General features: G+C 51.7%; 1 protein-coding gene across 2 annotated transcripts in view; it reads left to right on the forward strand.

Annotated features, from left to right (window-relative positions):
• The window catches only part of NEURL1B (neuralized E3 ubiquitin protein ligase 1B), a 35,127-nt gene extending 17,372 nt beyond the window's left edge, over window positions 1-17,755 (forward strand). The window contains exons 4-7 of one of the 2 annotated variants that reach the window (XM_039235736.1): window positions 1,353-1,898; window positions 13,821-14,543; window positions 16,628-16,753; window positions 17,127-17,755. In XM_039235736.1, the coding sequence (XP_039091667.1) occupies window positions 1,353-1,898; window positions 13,821-14,543; window positions 16,628-16,753; window positions 17,127-17,371 (1,640 nt within the window). In that variant the 3' untranslated portion in view covers window positions 17,372-17,755. The remainder of the gene's footprint in view (window positions 1-1,352; window positions 1,899-13,820; window positions 14,544-16,627; window positions 16,754-17,126) is intronic. The other variant, XM_039235737.1, reaches the window with a different exon arrangement.
• The last annotated feature ends 4,541 nt before the right edge of the window (window positions 17,756-22,296 follow it).

The raw sequence follows: 22,296 nt of genomic DNA on the forward strand, positions 1-22,296 counted from the left end.
TGCTGGGCTTGCCGGCAATTTATGAGCACTTGCCATGAAAATTGTACTCAGCTGCTGTTGTGAATGAGCGGCAGAGACTCGTGCAGTAATTACCCACCCCGCCGCCTCCCAGGCTTCCAGATCCTCTCAGGAACTGCCCTGGGGATGGAAGACAGGTGGGAGGGATGAAGCCCCCACCTCAATACTAAGCCACCTGGGTTTGTGGCCAGCAACCAGCTCTTTTGAAAAGAGACCTTCCCAAGATCCTCCAGGTTCTTTGGGCAAATTTCCCTTAGAAATGAATCTTGAAAGGTGCATGTTCTAGAAAAGCTAACCTTGTTTATAAAGAATGCCTTCCTTTTCTGTGGGTAAATGGGAGGGGAAGTCACAGAATCCTGGCTGGAGTTTCATTTGGAGCCTCAGTATCATGATATTATCACACTGTGCCAGCCAGTATTCTAGAAACTTCAACCTCATCTTTCAGCAGCTGTGTGGGTTAAACAATGTCCCCATTTCACAGGCAAAGGAACAGGCTAAAGAAGTGACAAGGTCTAGGGGCGCCTGGGTGGCTTAGTCGGTTAAGCGTCCGACTTTCGCTTAGGTCATGATCTCGTGGTTCGTGGGTTCGAGCCCCGCGTCGAGCTCTGTGCAGACTGCCAGCTCGGAGCCTGGAGCCTGTTTCAGTCTGTGACTCCCTCTCTCTCTGACCCTCCCCTGCTCGTGCTGTCTTTCTCTCTCTCCTAGAAATAAAAAAAAAAAAAAAAGAAGTGACAAGGTCTAGTGCAGATCACACAGCTAGGAAGCGCTTAGGGAGCTGGGATTCCAGGCTGCACTCTACACTGCCTTTCATTCCAGCGTCAGGGGATCGATCCAAGACTGCCTTCTTTCTGTCGCCTATTCTGCCTTTTTGCTTTTGAACAAAATTCCCACAGAGAAAAGTAGTCAGACTCCCACCACTCCCCCAAGAACCTAAGACCCCAGTTGCCTTTGGAAGGACTCCACAGCCCCCAAAGTGGCCCTTGGAGGAAGCTTCTAGATTTGCAAAGATTTGACAGGGATGGAGAAGTCATTTGACCCTAGCCTGGTGGTTGTGGCACATTCGTTAGTGTTGGCCCCACTGGGAATGAAACAGCTCTGAAAAGGTTTTCACTACACACATACACCCTAAGCCTAAATTTGCTCATCGGTGAGGTGGGTATAGCGACATTGTGGTGATAGTCGTGGGCAGGCTGGCGGTAGCTGGAACCTTCCCAAAGTTTATCAATTACCAGCCTAATTAAGATAGACTTTAAAATGTAAATGATTATTGAAAGTCGAATTGGGGCCGTGAAGTTCTGAGGGGCCCTAACCCTGCTGCCCGTCTCTTCCCGCAGACCCGAGTCCGCCGGCACGCCTTCTGGCCACCCGCCCGTGCTGCGTCCCGGGGCCCGAGAGGCGCCCAGTCCTGGGCGAAGCGCCGCGCTTCCACGCGCAGGCCAAGGGCAAGAACGTGCGCCTAGATGGCCACTCGCGGCGGGCCACCCGGCGTAACAGCTTCTGCAATGGCGTCACGTTCACGCAGCGGCCCATCCGACTGTACGAGCAGGTGCGGCTGCGCTTGGTGGCAGTGCGCCCCGGCTGGAGCGGTGCGCTGCGCTTTGGCTTCACGGCGCACGACCCATCGCTCATGAGCGCCCAGGACATCCCCAAGTACGCCTGCCCTGACCTTGTCACGCGGCCTGGCTACTGGGCCAAGGCGCTGCCCGAGAACCTGGCGTTGCGCGACACCGTGCTGGCCTACTGGGCGGACCGTCACGGCCGCGTGTTCTACAGCGTCAACGACGGCGAGCCGGTGCTCTTCCACTGCGGTGTGGCCGTGGGCGGCCCGCTCTGGGCGCTCATCGACGTCTACGGCATCACCGACGAAGTGCAGCTCCTCGGTAGGTCACGGTCCGGACCGAGCAGTAATTCTCTGTGCATGGCTGTGGATTTCTTTCATATTCTCAAACACGAAGGGCTCCCTTTGCCAAGCCTTGTTCTAAGCAGTTTACACATTTTCACGCGTTATTTATTTTATTTTATTTTATTTTAATTTTTTACCACAACCCACCATCCTCATTTTACAGACAAGAAAACTGAGGCACGGAGAGGTTAAATAACTTGCGTTGCAAAGCCAGGCCTGGAACCCACACGGGTTGGGTCCAGAGTCCATGTCCTGGTCCAGGTTCATTCATACTCCTTCATCACGTACTTGCTCCTTCACGCACTCATTTTCTTATCCGTTCCTTTCCTAATTCCTTGTCTCCCCTGTTCATTTGCTCACTCAGTCATTCACTCACTTATGCATGTATTTGCTCACTCATTCATGCACTCAGTCATTCACACATCCACTTACTCAGCAATCAGGTTTATGGCCCAGTCTTCACATATCTACAGCGTCCACTGCTAAGGGGCTCAAGGTCCACCGTGGAGGCAGCCACTAATGCTGAAATCCTGGTGGTGAGAATTCATGGGTGTAGAAGCCCTTACCTTGAGACTTTTCTTTTTCCTTTTTTCCTTTTAAAATGATGTAAAAGTCACGTAACGTCAAAGTAACCATTTAAAAATGTACAATTCAGTGGCACTCAGTTGGTAGCCATCTCCTCTGGTTCCAGACCATTTTCATCACCCCAAGGGGAGTCCTATCCATTAAGCTGTCATTCCTCATTCTCCCCTGCCTCCAGCCCCTGGAGACCACTGACCTGCTTTCTATTTGTGACCTTAGCTCTTGAACTCACAGGTTACACGTGAGCCAGCCCAGCCTTGGTTTCTGGGGCGGGAAAGGGAGATCAGTTTTCTGAGAGAATCTGGACATAGCTCTATGTGTCACTGACTTACAGTGAATGCACAAATCTAAAGTTTGAGTTTTGACAGGCTCACACACCCGCCCATGACCCAAGAAAGTTCCCTCTCTTGGAAGCAGCCAGTGTTCTGGCTTTTCACCATAGATTAGTTGCACTTATTCTGGAACTTCATATAAATGGAATCATGCAGTATATATGCATTTCTGCCTGGCTTCTTTTCTGCAGCACAGTATTTGTGAGATTCATCTCTGTTGTTGCCGTGTAAATCGGTAATTTGTGCCTTTTTAATTGCCGAGTAGGATTCCGTGGTATAGTTGTACCACAGTGGTGTATCTGAATGTCTGGGCTGTTTCTGGCTTTCCTGCCTTGCCCCCTAAAGGAGAACTCTGGCCTGGGCTCCTCGCCCACCACTTCCACCCATACCACCATCGGGCAAGGAGGGAAAATGCATGCATGCCGGCTGTGTCCTCCTTCCCAAGAAGGAAGGAGGCAGACCTTCTGAATGATTAAGAGGATAGGGTTGGGGGGTGCCTGGGTGGCTCAGCCGGTTGTGTCTGACTCTTGAATGCATCTCAGGTCATGATCTCATGGTTTGTGAGATCAAACCCTACATCGGGCTCTGCTGACAGCATGGAGCCTGCTTGGGATTCTCTCTGCCTGCTATTCATCTGCTTGTGTGTGCATGAGCGCTCTTTCTCTCTAAATAAATAACCTTAAAAAAAAAAAAAAAGAAGCAAGGGTTGGGAATCACACAGAGCTCTGTTCTATGCCTGGATCTCAACGTGCCAGCTGTGTGGGCTTGGCCAGGTGACTGAACCTCTGTGTGCTTCAGTTTCATCTATAAGAAAGGTTCATGGTAGCACCCGCCTCATGGCATTGTTGGCAGGATGACATGATATATGACAGGGGTACAGTACAGTGCCTGGCACATAATAGATACTTAAGAAATCTCTGCCCATTTCCATGTAGGGGAAAGCACACATCTGAATTCCAGGCATATGCAGACCAGACTATGAATAGCTAACCACCCTGTAAGCGGGGACCTTACCTGGGCATTTTACCCATGTGCCCCCACACTCTTTTCCAAGGAAGGTCCTGCAATTCACCTCCAGGAGATGTAGATTTCTAAAGCCTCCTGGATCTCCCGCCACTCTTTTTCAGAGCTCTTTATGCCTACAGAGCAGGGAAACAATCACCCCTCATTCACCTGCTCCCACACAAAGCCTGTGTGTTGAGGGAACAGCCAAGAAATCCCAGCCACCCTATCATCAACGTAAGTGGCTTGGGGTTTTTTGAAAATACACACTGGAAGCAGCCTTTGATGACTTGGTGAATCCGAATAAACCTGTGAGGAGTCCTGGACTCCTCCCTCATCCGCCTATTCACTTAGCAAACGGTTAGTGAGCCTCCTTGGATGCCTCAAGCCCCTTGGAGGAAAAGGAGAGCGCCCCCTGGAACACTGGTGTAACATGGTAGACTTGAGCCTATCTCCTGATCTTCAGGCAGTGCCTGAGATGTGCTGGCTGACAGGAAGCACCTGTCGACAAGTGCCACAGGGCCAGGTTTACAAGTGAGATTCGAAGGAATTCTATCTCTGAGTGCTGGGACACCAGGTGGATCTCATTTTTTTACCTCTATTAATTACCTTTAAAAAAAAGTGTGTGTGTGTGTGTGTGTAGAGCTCACGGTTCTTTTACAATCAGAAAAGGAAGTCAAGTTATTTTTCTTTGTGAAGGTTATAGGAGATCACAGGGATGTTTCTGGCATGTGCTCAAAGCTGAATGTTTCCTTAGTGGGGAGAGCAGATTGACATTGGGTACATCTGGGTAAAGGGATTATGGGTGATCTCCATCCACCCCCCACCACCACCAAAGTTGCCTATGGTTCATGATCAGAAAAAAATAGTTATAATAAAAATAAGACGGCTAAGCTTCCATGATTTATGGCTGGGGTTCAGGCGACAGGTGCCCTGCTGCTGCCAGCATGAAGGGAGGCCAACAGAAGGACAGAAATTCCACCATAAGTGGGATCTCCCTCTCCCAATTCTCGGGTGAACTGGGCTTTCTAATGGTGGTGTCTAAGGAACCGAGTGGATAAATACAAGGGGGCCAGTGTTTGTGTGATCCAGAACCTTCTGATTCCCTTTTCCTCACAAGGAACAAGTAGGGGCCATAATTCCCTTAGAGACTGTTGGCTGGAAAACTCCAGAAATAGGGACCCCTCACCTCAGACCCCACCAGACTGAAAACTAACAAACACAAGGTCATTGAGTAAGGTTGTCAGCTTGAACAAATAAAAATACAGGACAACTCCTTACATTTGAATATGAGAACAATAATTTTTTAGTACAAGTATGTCCCATGCAGTATTTGGGACACACTTTAAGAGGAATGTGTTTTTCTGAAATTTGAATGTCCCCGGGCATCCCGTATTTCATCTGGCAACCCGCATCTGTGAAGCATTCTCCCTGTCTTGTGAGGTAGGGGTACCCTTTATTTGCCCTGGAACTTGAGCTAAAGTGAAGTCTGAGAAATAAAAAGCCTTCACAGGCTTCACGTATTTCATTTACTTGATGGAATTATGGTCCTAGCCCAGCCTCTTTCTGCAAGGGTGTAGGGTGGGAGGTGGGGTCTGGGGGGGGGGGGGGGGGCCCAACTGCAGCAGAGAAAGCTACATCTATGTGGCCAGACCCTGGTGTGCCTTGTCTCTTGACATTCTCACTCTTTCCTCAAGACAGGGTGATTTCNAACTTGAGCTAAAGTGAAGTCTGAGAAATAAAAAGCCTTCACAGGCTTCACGTATTTCATTTACTTGATGGAATTATGGTCCTAGCCCAGCCTCTGGGGGGGGGGGGGGGGGGGGGGGGGGGGGGGGGGGGGGGGGGGCGGTCCCAACTGCAGCAGAGAAAGCTACATCTATGTGGCCAGACCCTGGTGTGCCTTGTCTCTTGACATTCTCACTCTTTCCTCAAGACAGGGTGATTTCACCCCATTTAGATATAAAGAATTCAGGACTCAGAGAAAGGAAGTAACTTGCCTAAGAAAACCAGGCTTGTGAGTGGCAAAGGCAGGATTAGGACCCAGGTGCATCCATGTCTTTAGTTCAGTGGTTCTCAGCTGGGGCGGCACATGGTGATCCCCTGGGAAGCTCTGGAAGCCCCACCTAGCAGGCTGCTCCAGACCAGTTCAATCGGAACCTCTGGGAGTGGCCTCCAGGCAGCTAGATTTCTTAAGGCTCTGGGCGTGATCACAACAGTCTCCTTTGCACTGGTGCCTTGTCCCTCCTCCCTGCTGGGTGCCAAGCCGGGTCCTTCAGATGTGCCAGTTCAAGGCATGGGGTCATCCCTGGACCTTGAAAGCCCCTTCTCTTTTCTGCCTCATCCCCAGCTTCCCCAACTGCCACTCTATACTCCCATTCACCCCCATCCCCTGCCCAGGCAGCCACCACTCTGGTGTTTAGTGTAAGCCCTTGGATGTGTGTACCTTAAAAAAAAAAATACGTACAGTTTCATATGCATATATGGATGGGACTATACTAAGAATCTTACTCTTTTTTTTTTTTCCACTTGCCCCATTGTTAGATTTATACATGCTGCTGTGGAGCTGTCTGTCCCTTGTTCCCTAGCAGCTTCCACACTGATGGACTAGGTGCCACGAGTCCCCCCACCCCACCCCCACACACACACACACAAAAGTAAACTACACTGCAATGCATTCTCCCACGGGCTGCACTGTGGCCACTAGGGTTTACCATTTTCCGGGGCACAGACCAGGATGGCCTTGCAGGATCCTGGGGCAGTCCCATCCTGAGAACCCATGATTTCTCTACTCCTCTGAGCCAACGAGAAGGGGCTGAGCCCAGGCAAATTACTATCTGTTGAATTTTGTAGTTCCTGGACCCATGAGAGGGATGGGCCAGATTTCCCCCTCCCTTCCCCGGCTCCCCTGAGCAGCTCTTTCCTGGAGCTCTGGGGTTCAGGCCCCACGCTGTCCTGAGGCAGCTCTGTCCCTCTTTTAGACACCTCAGGAGTGGTCACTGTCATAGCCCCTTTGTCCTTCCTCTGCCCAGTGGTGGCTTTGGCAGACCAAATAACACCAGTCCAAGCCATGGCAGTGCAGGCTGTGTTGTCAGAAATCTTGGTTATAAGTGGCAAAAAATGGTTCAGTCTTGCTTAAGGAAAAAACAATGTCTCGTGACTGGAAATGCAGGCAACACCTGCCGTAACCCCAGCTCCATGCAGGGCCTCGATGAATGGCACCTGAAATACTGACCTGCCTTCATTTCTTACCCTGCTATCATCTTTGTTAGCATCACCCTTAGCTGTGCTCTCCTTTGGGGACGGGGGTGGTGTCGGAGGGCGGGGGGAGGCCACCAGCAGCTCCAGTACCGTGTCCCACCATATTAACAAAACCAGCAGGAGAGCTGCTTTCCTGAAAGGTCTAGCTAAAGTTCAAGGTTTAGAGTCACTGCTCTCCACGGCCGGGAGGAGGAGATTGAGTGGCCAAGTTAAGGCCTCCTCCACAAGGTCAGCTGTGGAACTGGGAGGTGGGTGTGGGGCAGTTCCCTCAGAAGAAAGGCTGGGTGCTGGACCCAGAAGGGGAGGGTCAGATGCCATGCAACCAGAAACAACAGCTCTGTATAGGCCCTGGAGGGGAGCCATTTACTCTTGAAAGCTTTGAGCCCCTTTGTTAATGTAGTACCTACTATGTGCCAGGCACTATGCCAGCTTTTCCTGGGTGTTATCTTCCAGCCCTCCCAAGAACACTATGAGGCAGGAAACAGCATCACCCCCATTTGCTGATCAGCATGGATGGATAATTTGGCCAAGGCCACCTAACAGTTGGTGGTGCTAGAGTTGGTGTTTATTGTTTAGTAATGTTATGAACAAAGTGTTTGACAAAGATTTGAATTTATGGACCCAGATGCAGGGCCTAGAGATCATGTACCACCCCATGCTTCAAGTGAGGAAACTGAGGCCCAGAGAGAGGCAGGGACTTGCCTAAGGTCGTCCAGCTGATAAGTGGTCATGACAGGGGTGGGGGTTGGGCTCAAGGCCCTAGGCGGTGCCTCTGCACAGACCTGTGAGCACCCCACATCACACGGGGAGGGCCAGCTGCAAGTGGCTACATTCAGAGCCTCACTGGGGAGCAGCATTAAGTAACTGGCTTTTGCAGTTAATATTTTCTTTCCAAATAGTCCAGGCCAGCACCCACCTCCCTGCCCCAATAGTAAGGCATGCGCCTGGCACGGTGGCCTGAAGGACTGTCCTTTCCCAGTCTGTGGCCACTGGCCTATCCTATTAGGGGCCCCTGAAGGCCTACTCTGTGCCAGGCCCATGCCAAGCACACTATTATTCCCCAGATCTGCCATTAACTTTCCCCACAGGCCTATGAGATAGGGCTGAGGGTCCTTACATTGCAGATGGAAACTGAGGTCACCTCCAGGACTGGCCAGGGTCCAAAAGAGGTCGGTCTCACCTGGTCCAGTCTTCTTTGGTCGGAAAAGCATGGGCTCAGTGGCCCACAGACCTGGCATTCACACCAGTGTTCCTTAAACTCCAACGCCCCTGCCCTGCTGCCTGCGTTCCTGTGGCCAGGGCTGAAGGAGCTCTGCTCCTGTGTCCTCCTGCCTTTTGGGGACATGGCTCCTATCATTTGTCCCTGTCTCCAGCCTCTCTTTCTCCCTCTCCACGGGATTATCCCCATGAGCACACAAAAGACGTCCAGTAGTTTCCATTAAAAAAAAAAATGCCCTTGACGGTCTCTCCTACCAGCTACTTTCTCATTTCTCTGCTCCACTTCAGAGCAAAATTCTCTCAAAAATACCTACGCCATCCTCTCCACTTCCCTCTTCAGCCCATCCCAATCCTCTTTAGCTCATCCTAGTGATCTGTACTTAATTTTAAAAGTCTAGTATGAAATTTAAAATACAAAGGGGTCCACTTTCTTTAATGTACAAAGTATGAGAACCAGTACTAAAGTATACATTTGCTCACACCATTTACATATATATATTGGTCAGACATAATACAGTTCTCTATATTCTCCATATTAACTTTACTATTCTTTTTTAATTTTTTTAAATGTTTTTTTATTTCTGAGGGAGAGAGAGAGTGTGAGCAGGGAAGGTTCAGAGAGAGAGAGGGAGACACAGAATCTGAAGCAGGCTCCAGGCTCTGAGCTGGCTGTCAGCACGTGGGGGCTCGAACCCATGAACCGTGAGATCATGCCCTGAGCCGAAGTCATAGGCTTAACCGACTGAGCCACCCAAGTGCCCCTAACTTTACTATTCAAACACTAGAAAGTGGGTAGCAATTTAGGGAGTGTGAAAGGGGTAAACCTCAGAAACACTTTTCTACCATGTTTACTCTACACTGTGTATGGCTGTGTGCTCACTTCTCCACTGCACAGAATTCAGCTGTATATAAAACCGAACTTGGTCAGAAGTGAAGGAGACCAGAAATGATAGGCCGACAGCCTGGTGCACTATCAGACAATTCAAACGATGATAGTACAGCTACCGGCTTGTAATTTTTAGGCCCCGCAAATAAGGCTTTCTCTTGAAGTTGAACCAAAACCAGCTTCTGTTCCTTAGGCTCTATAATACGTACATGAGGAGGTTCAAAATTTGGTCTCTACCAGTTACCAATGCGGTCAGCAGTCACCCAGTCTGGCAGGACTCCGTCTTGAGGACCAGCATTTTAGTCTTTCAGTTTCATCTTCTGGGTTAAGTTCGCCACCAGAACCCATGAACAAAGTCGTTCCCAGCTGATAACAGTGACAAGTGGGGTGGCTGGTGCCCACATACCTCCTCACAAGGATGTTACTCACCCCCTCCCTCGTGCACTGAGAGCTGGCCACTACCACGCTGTCCTCCAGGACAACAGGCTGCCGGCCCAGCCCCGGCCTCTTCCTCTCAGCACAGGGGACCTCTCCCGGCCTCTCTGACCTGCTCGTGCCTCATGGCTTCACAAGCCCCTGGTTTTTCTCCTGCCTCCCTGGCTGCTCCTCCTTGGCTTCCTTTCTGGCTCCTTCCCTGCTTGTCTCTATATGCTGAGGGCCCCAGGGTTCTACCGTCAGCTTTCTTCTCCATCATGTAGTATGACATGCATGTAGAAAAGTGTACAAAACATAAAGCAAGACCATTTCTCCATCTACCTTCTTTCTCCAATGACCCGAGGCCGTCACTGGGACCTTGAATCCCACTTTTAAGCTGTTGGTGCCCAGGTCCATATTCCCAGCCCTGACGCCTACCCTGGAGTCTAGACTTCCTTCTACCTACTCACGTCTCTTCCTGGCACCCAAAAGGATCCCACGCTGAACACATTCAGGCAGCCAACCCCACTGTCGGTGGAGGGCGCCACCGCTCGGTTGGTTGGTCGCAAACCTCCCAAGCCGTCCTTTATTCCTCTGTCCCTTGCCCTGCAGCCACTCTGTTAGCCTCCGGTGCATGTCCCGAGTCAGTGCTTTGGAGACAGTGAGGTGACTGATGGGTGGTCCCTTCTGTCTCTAGCTCTTCTAGCCTTCCTTCATTTTCGTCTTCACACAGAGATGGGTTTCTCTTGGGACATAAATTCTACTTTACTTCCAATGCCAAGCATATCTGACCTGAGAGAGCTAGGGAAATAAAAGAAAGAACCCAGCTTTCTCCCAGGTCCAGAGCCAGGCTCTGGACATGCCCCAGCAAGAATGGGAGAGCTAAACAAGGACAGCTAGTGGTCATGGGGTCGGGTCCGGAGTCACATAGCCTGAGATGGAGTCCCATTTCTGGGATCACCTCTGGCTGTGCGACCTTGAATAATCCACTCCACCTCTCAGAACCTCGGTGTTCTCGCACTGTGAAAAGTGCCCATTTTACAGAGCTGTGTGGGACAGTGGTGGAGTTGCATCTGGTAGGTTGTGTCTCAAAACAAAGGCCGTGTAGATTTTCACCAGGCCCAGAGAGTGGGTCACAGGCTAGAAGTCTTGATAAGCTCCCTAAATGGCCTATAGATACTGTGGGATTTCTGCCTGTCACCAGCTGGTTCTCCACACAGAATCCTTTGAGAGGTGGATTCTCAAGTGTCAGGCCTAGGCCAGCACTGCGCTGTCCTGGGCCTACCTCACTCAGAGACCCCTGGTGGGGACAAACCTCCTGGCATAAAGTGAGGGGGTCCCACCTTTTCTGAGGTGCTGCTGTGTTCCAGGTACCAGGCTAAATGCTGACACACATGCAGTTACCCCAGCCTCACAAACAGACCAAGCCTCACCTCAGAAATGCCATTCCTTCACACAATCCATTCCTTCTGCCTGGAACGGTTACACCCCACTTCCCAGGCTCCACTCCTTTGGCCCTCAGGTCTTCACTCCGTCATCACTGTCCGGGAGGCCTGTTCTGACCAAGTGCCCCTTGTACACTCTCAGAGAACCCTGTCACTCCCTGGCTGCGTGACGTGGGGTAGCTCACGTTGCACTGCAGAGTCTGAGTTCCCCCACTGAAACGTGCCCATTTGACAGAGCCATGCAGGACAGTGGCTCTTAGCAGCATTCATCACAATTTGTACTTAAACAGTCTCATGTCTAAAGTCTGTCTCTCTCACTGGAATTGTAGGTCCATGGGCACAGGGGCCCATGCCTGCTCATTCACCGCCCTTCGCTCAGTGCCCAGTACAGCATTAGGCACAGGACAAGCACTCTATACATTTTGATCAAAAAATGTTGAAGGGATGATGATAATAACATGTTTTAAGCACTCACTTTGTGCCATATTCTGTGCTACACTCTTTATAAAAATACCTAATTTTATCTCTGTAACAACATGAGACCAGGATTAATCCACGTTAAGCTGAGGAAGCTGAGGCTCTGAGAAAATATGTGATTCACCTCAAGTCACAGAGCCAGGAGGGGCTGAAGCCAGGACTTGAACCATCGCCACAGGCCATGCTCTTAATCAGAATACTGCACTGAGGGATGGGCTCCTATGTGGAGATGTGAGGGGCAAGGAGGAGCAGCACTGGGGCGGGGACAGAAGCAGACCCTGCAAGGACAGAGGCCCAGGGCGTGTAACAGCCAATGCCTTTGAGCTGGCCCTCACGGGACGGGTGAGGCAGAGAGCCCTGGGAAAGTGCATCACCCTCCATACCCGGTGAGGCTCCACCAGAAAGTGGACGCTACACCAGAAACATCCACTACCTAAAATGCCTTTAAAAAAAAAAACAAAAACAAAAAAAAACTTTAGACTTTCACATGTCTTTGTGTTACTGATTACAAAACCAATACACGTTCATTAGAGAAAAATGAGAAAATCTAAAAACTTTATAAAGAAGCAAATTTCCACCCAGAGAGAACCACATCAGATTGTTACGTGTATGCTTTTTCTTTTTCTATGCGCTCTACACATACATTTCCCACACAACGAAAATCAAATAATATATTCACTTTTATTTCTTCTTTTGTTCACTTATGTTCTTATGTTCACACAATGTTATGCCATGGGTGTTTTCTCACATTATGAACTATTAATTGAAAAAGATTTTTTAAAATACTGGCATTTTCTGGTGCCAAAACTTTGTAGAACACGTATTTATCATAGAAGTATTGGCTAACACACCAGTAGGTTACACAAACAGGTCTGTGAACCAGGATGTGAACTTGGATGGCTAGTTTATAAAATCCGCCCTGGAGTGTGGAGTTTTGCAGGCAGGGTAGGTAGTAACACATCAGACTCTCACTAGGGGCTACGGCATGCTTTTCAAAAAAGCATGTCCATTACTAGGACTTAATTTCATATTTGGAAAACTAAAGAGAAAATCCTTTTTTCCATGATATGAAGTACAGAAATACAGTAGCATTTAACAGATCTTAGCTAGAGCGGTCTGGTTAGAGAAGCCTGAAAAGCACTTTTTCTTTCATTACTTATTAGGGTTAATGAGAATATTTTTATCACTAAAACAAAAACTTCCCAATACTTTAATGACTGCTTCTTTCTTCCCCTGATTTGTTATTCAGAGTGGTAGTCAGCATCTTTCAGAGACCTTATTCATTCATTTATTCATCCAATAAACAGTGAAGGTTCTTTGCCCAGCAATCTGCTATCTTTGCCCAGCAATCTGCTAAGCCCTGACCACATGGTGGTGGACAGACAGGCAAAGACTCCCATTCCAGCTGCAGAGACCACTGACGAGGAATTTACCAAAGCATAAAGACCTGTGTTACCTAAATGAAACACTGCTTTTGCTTCTTTTACCTAACGATGATATGTAGCATCATTACATATTTTTTCTATCACTAAAAATTATTCAAAAGTATTTTCTTGACCGTGACTGAAAACTGCTCGTTCTCTTTCCTATAAAATGAGGCCATCTCTTATAGAAACCTTACATCTTCAATGCTTATGCGCACCCCCCAGGCACTGGGCTCCGTGCTGCCTTCTTTCAGAGTCCGCATGTGTTGAAGAGCCAGGGTTCCCGTTGTGGCTTTGCCGCAGTTGCTGTGTGACCTCGGACACACTCCTTAACCCTTCTGTGCCTCACCTCCCTTCTTTGCTAACTGGCTGGCAGTAACAGAACATAACCTCACAGGCTGTATGAGGGCTGAGACAACACGTGAAAGGAGTTTTAAGCTTTAAGTAGCACCTGTCGCAAAAGGCCACAAATAACAAGCAAAAGCATTCACTTTTTCAGAGCTTCTGTTCTAGTTGGGAGGCTGACAATAAAGGGTTTTCCAATTTTCCAAAATGTGAAAATCTCTGGAATGGGGGGGAGGAAGGAGGGAGAAAAAAAGGGGGGAAGGAAGAAGGGAGGGAGAAAAAAGGGAGGAGGAAAGGAAAGAAAAAACGCAGGAAGGGCTGTATCAGCCCATCCCAAAGTCAAAAGGGTTATGGTTAATCAGATTCCGTGCACCTGCGGTTCAGTCAGTGCGCACGTGAACTTGAAAGGGGGAGAGGGTGCGGGGGTGGGGAGGGGTATCGAGGCCTCCGGGTGGCCGGGGATTCCCCGCCGGCGGCCCGCACCCTCACCGCTCCCCTTCTGCCCCGGCGCAGAGAGCGCGTTCGCCGACACGCTGACGCCCGCGCGCCTCGGCCAGGCCCGCTTCAGCGCCTGCCTGCCGCCCAGCAGCCACGACGCCGCCAACTTCGACAACAACGAGCTCGAGAACAACCAGGTGGTGGCCAAGCTGGGCCACCTGGCGCTGGGCCGCGCCCCGGGCCCGCCGCCCGCCGACGCGGCGGCCGCCGCCGCCATCCCGTGCGGGCCCCGCGAGCGCCCGCGGCCCGCGTCGTCGCCGGCGCTGCTCGAGGCTGACCTGCGCTTCCACGCAACGCGCGGACCCGACGTGAGCCTGTCCGCCGACCGCAAAGTGGCCTGCGCGCCGCGGCCCGACGGCGGCCGCACGCTCGTCTTCTCCGAGCGCCCGCTGCGACCCGGCGAGAGCCTCTTCGTGGAGGTGGGCCGCCCGGGGCTGGCGGCGCCAGGCGCGCTGGCCTTTGGCATCACTTCATGCGACCCGGGCGGGCTCCGGCCCGCCGAGCTGCCGGCCGACCCCGACGCGCTTCTCGACCGAAAGGAGTACTGGGTCGTGGCGCGCGCCGGGCCCGTACCGAACGGCGGCGACGCGCTCAGCTTCACGCTGCGGCCCGGCGGCGACGTGCTCCTGGGCATCAACGGGCGCCCGCGCGGCCGCCTGCTGTGCGTCGACACCACGCAGGCGCTCTGGGCCTTCTTCGCTGTGCGCGGCGGCGCCGCCGGCCAGCTGCGCCTCCTAGGTGAGTGCCCCGACCGCGCGTGCGCGGGGTTCACCGGGGACGGGGGGTGCAGACCCCGCTGCCCAGACCCCGCTGCCCAGACTTGAGCGCGCGTTAGCGCCCTCCCGCCTCCACGTAGAGTTTCTTGATTCAGTAAGGGCCGCCCCCGAAATGCAGTTGTAACGCGTGCGTGCGGATGTCCTTGTTGCTGCCGCCCAACCCCACCCCAGGTTCTGCACCGACGCAAGTTCCCGTCAGGGTCAGGGCCTGGGAGGCTTTATGCAGTCGGTAAATGGTCAGTACACTTTTTATTTCTGTTGCTCATTAGATCACGTATTTGTCTTTTACATATGTAATGCATATTAAGCGTAGGAGAAAACGTAGATACTATACTTAAAAGAGTATATAAGGCTAACCCTGCCCACGGAAAACGGAACGGAGGCTTGAACCATCTTATTTTGAAATGATTCTTGCCTTCATTCATGCCGCAAATGAACACGGAGCACCCACCAGCCGTGGGCCAGGTCCTGGGCTCCAGGATGGGGCTTGGCAGAGGACAGGACGCAGGCCATGCACGAGAGGCGCCTACAGACACCCCTAAATGGAGAGCTGCACCGTGTGATGTGCGCCACCGCCGAGGGACTTCTCTCCCACTTGGCCAAACGAGGATGGTGGTCAGGTTCCCAGAGAGCATAGCTCCGTTTTCATGATCCAAGAAGTAGGCCAAAACGGTAACAGAAACGATGAACATTTCATGTTACCTCGTTCAGTTTTACACCCCTGATGCTTCTTTGAAACCAAGATCATTATCCCATCTCCAGATGAGAAAATGGAAGCACAGATTAACTGACTCTCCCAGTCACATAGCTGGTCAGCCATGAAGATGCTGGGCTGACATGACAGACCTTCTCTGAGCCTCCCTTCCCTTCGGTGTAGAGAGGGAGTGGTCCCTGCATCCTGGCATTGTCGCAAGGATGAAATGATGGGGGGCATATAATGCTTTCACCTACAGCAAGGTTAGTGAGCAGTAATAACAATGACTGCTGTTTGCAGGCAGAGGGGGAACAAGGGAACAGTGGTCATCATTTGTTGGTTTTTTTAAGGGATGACCAGACAGAGCCATCATTTACCCTGAGATAAGTTGCCTAAGTTCCCCCTGGGGCTTTGGCAAGAACTAAGCTGAGAGTCCGTCTTTCTTAACCTCCTCCCTGGCACATTCAGAGGAAGCAGGATGAGCCCTTGAGTGGTCAGAAAGAGAAGGTAGAATGGAGGCCACTGCTTTTGGAGGCCCCTAGGGATTTGCCCTCCTGATTTCTCCCTGACAGCAGCCGCAGCACTGCATTATCTGTCCATCCATCCTCAGTTTGGGTAAGGGAAGGAACAACTCTCTCACCTAGAAAATAACCCATTATCATCTGAACCAGCTGTGAATGCAAGGAAGAAAACTCATTAGTGTTGAACCCTACTAGGCAGAAATTTTGTAGTTGCAAGTGACAAAACCCCACTCAAAGCGCCCTGTACTGTAAGGGAAGTGTATGGGTACACCTACCTCAGAAGTCTGGGAATGTATTGGATGGATTCGGGAACAGCTGGATGTAGGTGTTGGAAGCGTGCCATCGGGCTCCTATCCCAAAGCTCACTTTCCTGTGTTGGCTTCACTCTCAGGCAGGCTCTTCGGTGCCAGGCTTACCTCCCAGTGGATGGGTGCCTTCCTGCCCAACAGCCATAGTGTTTTAGTGAAGGCCCCTTTGACCTCAGTTGGGTTTTGTAGCCTTAATCGAACCATCATTGAGACCCAAGCGTGGAAGTTCTTATTGGCCTGGCCTGGATCATGTGAGTGAGGGTGAAGTAAGTGCCCCAAAACAAAATCCTGGTACTATTTCTGAAATAAACAGGAATGGAGGCTGGGCACGCAAAGAACAGGGGCCCACCGCACATGTATGATTCCATCAGTCCTCAGCAGAACCCTGGGAGGTAACTCTTATCCCTCCCCATTAGACAGATAGGGGTGCTAAGGTGCAAAAGAGTGAGGAGCCAGGGACTAGCAGAACAGCACCCGCCCCCCAGCCTCCCACCACCCCTGATGGAGTCTCTTTGGGTCTCAGGCACCCTGCAGTCCAGCCCTGCGACTACGTCTCCATCAGGGTCCCTCAGCGGCTCCCAGGAGGACAGCGATTCTGACATGGCCTTCAGTGTCAACCAGTCCTCCTCAGCATCTGAGTCATCCCTGGGTAAGGAGGTATAAGCCCTCGAGGGGGTAGGGACTGGCAGCCGGCCCAGCTCCTTCAGCTGGGCCAGAGCCTCCTTGGGCTAGGCAGGAGGGCCACCTTTCCCCCTGCATCCTCCCCTTCCTCTGCGGTATATTCACCTGGAGGGAGGAGAAGTCTAGATTCGGCATCCCAAAGGCTAATAACAGGGCCTGATGCCTGGGGGAAGGAAGGAAGGAATGGGAGCAAAGCCCAGAAGAAAAACCCCAACAGGGTGTCTCGCGAAATTGTTTCCCTACAAGTTCGCTCCTAGAAGCCCTGCCTTCCTGGGGCCACCCCGGCAGCGCCCACCTGAAAACCACATTATTAAGGTCTGTCCTGTTCTCCCTTCCTGCAGTGACGGCACCCAGCTCCCCGCTGAGCCCCCCAGTGTCTCCCGTGTTCTCCCCACCAGAGCCGGCAGGCAGCAAGAACAGCGAGTGCACGGTGTGCTTTGACGGTGAAGTGGACACAGTCATCTACACCTGTGGACATATGTGCCTGTGCCACGGCTGTGGCCTGCGCCTCAAGAGGCAGGCCCGGGCCTGCTGTCCCATCTGCCGGCGGCCCATCAAGGATGTCATTAAGATCTACAGGCCGTAGCCTGGCCCGCCCGCGGGCCTTGGCCAGAGCAAGGTCACCTTTCTGAAGGCCCCCTGGGCCAGGCAACCACCATGGCCGCCAAGGAATCCAAGGGCAGTGGCCGTCCCATCGTCTGCCTCTCTCCAGTGGTGGGCAAGACGCGACAGTCATGGAGCTGAGGCCCTGGGGGTCTGAGCCCAGACAGGGGCTGCTTCTGGCTCAAAAGTGCTTTGCCCCCTAAAAGGCCGTCCCAAGAGCAAGCTCAGGAACTGCCTAGCAGCCCACTCTGTCCCTCGACGCCCTCTCAGCTGGGAAGCAGCATTCTCTGTGCAATGCTTTTTGCTGGGGTTGGGTTGAGTGTGTGTCGGGAGCGGGGGAGGGGAGGGGAGTGGACAGAGGAGAGGGGGTATGTGTGCGAGAACGAGAGAGAGAGAACGTGTAGGTAATTTATCCAAGGATCCTGGCTCCAGAAGGTTATTTAACACTAAGCAATGTGGAATCCAGAGCCCAGACAGTGCGTGACTAGAAACCGTTCGCTTTCTGGGGAGGCCACGTCAGCTGGTTTTGAATGTATGAAGCCTGCACCTAAACAGAACTCCCTTGGATGATATAGAAAAGGGACGCTCAGATTTTCTAAAGGAAGGCAAAAATAGCTCATTGTTTACAGCTCCAAAGCAGCAACGCCTTGGGGGAAAGGTGGGTGGAGAACATAAAAGAACAATTTGCTTTTTTAGTTTCTTGCTCAGTGCTGGAGGGGAGTTTTGAGGGGTGCTGCGGCCCCACCAAGAGCTCTGGGAGGTGTCACCCCCAGAAGCGCTTTCACCCCCTTCACCCCCGACAGCCTAATAATAAGCACAGTGCACCTTGACTAGGTCCCTAGATGATTTTCATCTGTACCACCCCTTGCTGCCCCAAGGAGGAGACAGGCAGCCGGTTCTCTTTGCCCCGGGGTGTGGGGGGGGGGGGAGGGAAGCAATCCTGGAGGCAGAGGACTCACCTGGAGTTGGAAAGGCCACTCCGTCTCCCTCCCAGACAGCCCTCCACCTTTCCCACTGTAACGCCCTGGCCTGGCATTCACCAGCAGCCGTGGGGCATCACCAGGGCAACCTGCTGGTGAAGCGGGAGGAGGAAAAGACTTTGCAGCCCATTCTGACGCTCACCTTCTCTTTTGCTGCTGATTACTAAGATGTTAATTGATCATTAAGATGTTAACTAATAGCTTAGATATTAAAATGCTGACGTCGGGACTCCCCCCTCCTTCCCAGGGCTATTTGCAGGCATTTCCTGGGGCCTGGCCCTGGCCCTCGCCCTCCTCACCCCTGCCTCGGCCCATCTCTGTAGACTCCCAGGCCATCTCTGAGCTGAAGGGCCAGCCCAGGCCCCGCTCTTTCCTTCTTGTCCCCGGCTCTGGGCCCAACCTCTGCCTGGTCTTGTGCTGTATCTTGAGGGAAGCCCCTGGGCCTCTCTGATTCTCAGTTACCAGTCTGTCCAAGATGAAGCCCAGACCACTGCAAGACACCCTACAAAGGACGCGTATCATTTTTGTTCTAATCCCTAATCTGTTCCTCTGCCGATCCGACGATGGCAGGGAAAGGACATTCAGAGGGTTAGTGCGTTCCCATAACACGTTTGCTGCGGCTCCAGGGACCCAGAGCCCATCCCAGTTGAGCCCTTGGCAAATCAAACCCTATAAAACCCGTTGGTCTTTGTGATACTCTAGGTCTTGGGGCAGCTGCGTCTCTGCCTGGAAGTGGCCATAGTGTTCTGACCCAGCCTCAACTTCAGAACCCGCACTCTTACTCCTGCAAGAACCCATGATGGGTTGTTTTCCCCAGTGAATCTGGGAAACTGGCCCACATTTCAGTCTTGTGATGAGAGAGATTTTGGGGAGCTCCTGGAACCCCAGCGTTTGCAAGGATTAAGAGCTGGAGAAGCAAGGCAGCACTCCGTGGCCCCGCTGAATGTGGCCAGCGGGGGCCTTCCATTTCCCCCACGGGCGATAAGGGCACAGGCCTTGTGGGAGGCGACTCGTGACCTCCCCCTCCCCAGACTGGTTCTCCAGGCAGCAGTGCCCCTGCCTGGATCGAGCCATTCACAAGCTCTGGTGGTCTCAGCAGCTAGCGGGAGGCAACTCGCCTTTCCTACCCCTTGCCTTTCCTGCCTGCCCCGCCTGGGCTCTGGCCAGGGTCATGTACAGCCACCATCAGGAAACCAGTGGCTGAGGGCCCGGACCTGAGGTGGAGCAGGCCACGCTCCCGGTGACCTGTTACCTGGGACAAAAGGAGAGCTGGTGGCCTGTTTAACTCGCTCCGCAGCTGCTATAAATAGCCTCCCTGTTTCCAAGAGGAATTAAGGGGGTGTTTATCTTCTAAAAACCAGACATTTCCTGATGCTCTAAACTGATTTATTCAGTGCTCTAAAGGAGCTAGCTGCTCACATGGCCCTCACGTGGCGGGAGAAAGAGGAAAGGGAACCCCTCTTTTTTATGTCACATCATTATGTGCCTTGGCATTGGGCTAGAGAGGCGTCTTCATGCATTAGTCCTGTGAGGCAGGCCTTAGTATCGAAAACACCACTGATTATAAAATACACCATTTTATATACTGCTAAGAGGGGAAAAGGCTGCCAATTTTAACTGCAAGATGCCACAGCTGTACAATTCATTCTAATCGGAGACTTGAAATGTGGGAAAACTGCGCAGCTTAGGACTGATGGAACACGGGGTTATCCCCATCTCACGGGTAAGAGAACCAAGGCCCTGTGAATGAAGTGACTTAAGATCAAACGCACTAGGTGACAGGGCTGGGATTCAAACCCGGGAGTGCCTGGTGCTGACTCCCACACTCTCCACTGCCTGGCCCCAAGCCCCAGAAAGCTTGAGACTGCCTTGAGTTTTCCTGAAACTTCTCTGGGCAGTCCCTGGGGAGAGCCTGCACCTGTATGGAGAGTTCTAGCCCTAGGCTGTGGTCCCTCTGCCACCCATTCCCTGGAAGGTCAAGTGGCCTGCCTTTCAGGCTCATCGTCCCACTGCCCACCTGCTCCTGGCAGAGCTGAGCTGTGTGAGGTCCTGAGTCCAACCTGAAGGCCGCCTTTTGTTACACAGGAGCGCACCTGTGGGGCAACTTGGGGAAGCAGGGGAGCGCCTGGTCCCGCCACCGTCCTGGGCCTCAGCACCCAACCCCCCGCAAGAAGGGATTCCAGGGGTAAGAAGAAGGGAGACCACAACCTCCCTTGTTGTGGTCTTGTGGCTGTTTTGAACCATCAGAGAAACTGGGCTGTTTGCAAGTCAAAACAACCTTTTTCTAGTCCGTGCCCAGAACTGGGAGTCTTCTGGGATTTAGCTACACGGGACAGCTGCTCCTCTAAGTGCAGCAACACTTTGCTCAACACCCACTCATCAGCACGGCCTCTTCTGGAGCCGGTGTTGGGAATTGAGACTAAAGACAAAGCCTGCAGGAAGCTAATGGTCCAGAGCAGGAGATGGACAGATTTGTAAACTTTGAGTTGATCCCCCTGGTGTTGGGTCCGATGCTAGCGTGTAGTAGGTACGCATTAAAGGTTACTGAAGAAATCAGAAATCAAGTTATGAGTGCTCAGGGGTTGGTAAAACATCACATACACACACACACACACACACACACACACACTCACACACGAAGTCATTCAACAAACATCTGCTGAGTGCCTACAAGGTATGGGGTGCAGGGAATGAAGAGCTAAGAGGACAGAGCCCTATCTCTGCCTTCAGAAGGAGAGACGTTAACAGGATAATGAGACACTGGGGATAGGATCCTTTGGGGTTTCTTGGCCATCCTGTCGCCTTTGGGGATCTATCTTGGTGCATGCCCACAACTGCTCTCCTGACCCAGAGCCTTCCGCATGCTTCAAGAAGCCTCTTCTGCATTAAAAATGCCAGGCACCTTGCAGTCAGTGAGCTGCCGCCAAAATGGCCTTGGGCAGAACCTTCAAAGTCTCTACTGCTTGATGCCCTCAAGTCCTGCCAGGGAGACACGTGGGGAGATGTCTACCTGCTACTTTGAGGCTTGGGACCAGTTGCTGGAATCAGTCCCCAAGTCCCAGAGAACCCCATCAGTTTCAGTTGAGAATGGGCTTGCACAAAATCTTGGAGAATGAGAGGCAGTAGCCTCCCCCTGCTCGATCCCGTCTCTGCCCCAGTTCTGGCAGAGGGACGCGCGCTCAGGAACACGTGGCCTCCTGGCACTTCTCAGTATTTAACTGTCTTGTCTTTTCCAAGCCCGTAATGATATGACTTGTACAACAATCTGTCTGTGCCTTATGAAAGTGTCTGTGCACTTTTTATCCTTTTTAAAAGCAACTTTAAAAAGTGGGCTGGGGACTAGCATACACGGTAGTGTTCTAGAAATATGTGCTAATCACTTAAACCCTTCTGCATTACGTTTTTGATGTAGGAGTGATAAAGTGTACGTCTCTCATCCCATCCCCCCACTACCTGTGTACAGACCTTTTTAAAAATGTCTCTTATTCTTATTTTTCTGATTCAATACTGTGACTTCTCTAATACAATCTAATCTTTGGGGATCTGTAATAAAGGTTTTAAAACTTGGGGAGGGGAGTGGGTTGGGAAGGGTTTGCACTGGTCCTGTGTGTTGTGCTTTGCGTGTTGTGTGTTTTGGTTTTTGTCTATTTTTATCTGTTTTATATTAACATAATTTTTCTGTTTAAAAAACAAATACAACTTTGGCTTGTTAAAAAACAGTTTCTTCAGAACTCAATTTTATTTTATTTTTTTTTTAAATATTTTTATTTATTTCTAGGAGAGAGAGAGAGAGAGACAGCGTGAGCAGGGGAGGGTCAGAGAGAGAGGGAGATACAGACTCTGAAATAGGCTCCAGGCTCTGAGCTGGCAGTCAGCACAGAGCCCGACGCGGGGCTCGAACCCACGAACGGCGAGATCATGACCTAAG

Source organism: Hyaena hyaena, unplaced genomic scaffold, assembly GCF_003009895.1.
Source record: "Hyaena hyaena isolate Hyena2069 unplaced genomic scaffold, ASM300989v1 scaffold_102, whole genome shotgun sequence".
NCBI lineage: Eukaryota > Metazoa > Chordata > Mammalia > Carnivora > Hyaenidae > Hyaena > Hyaena hyaena.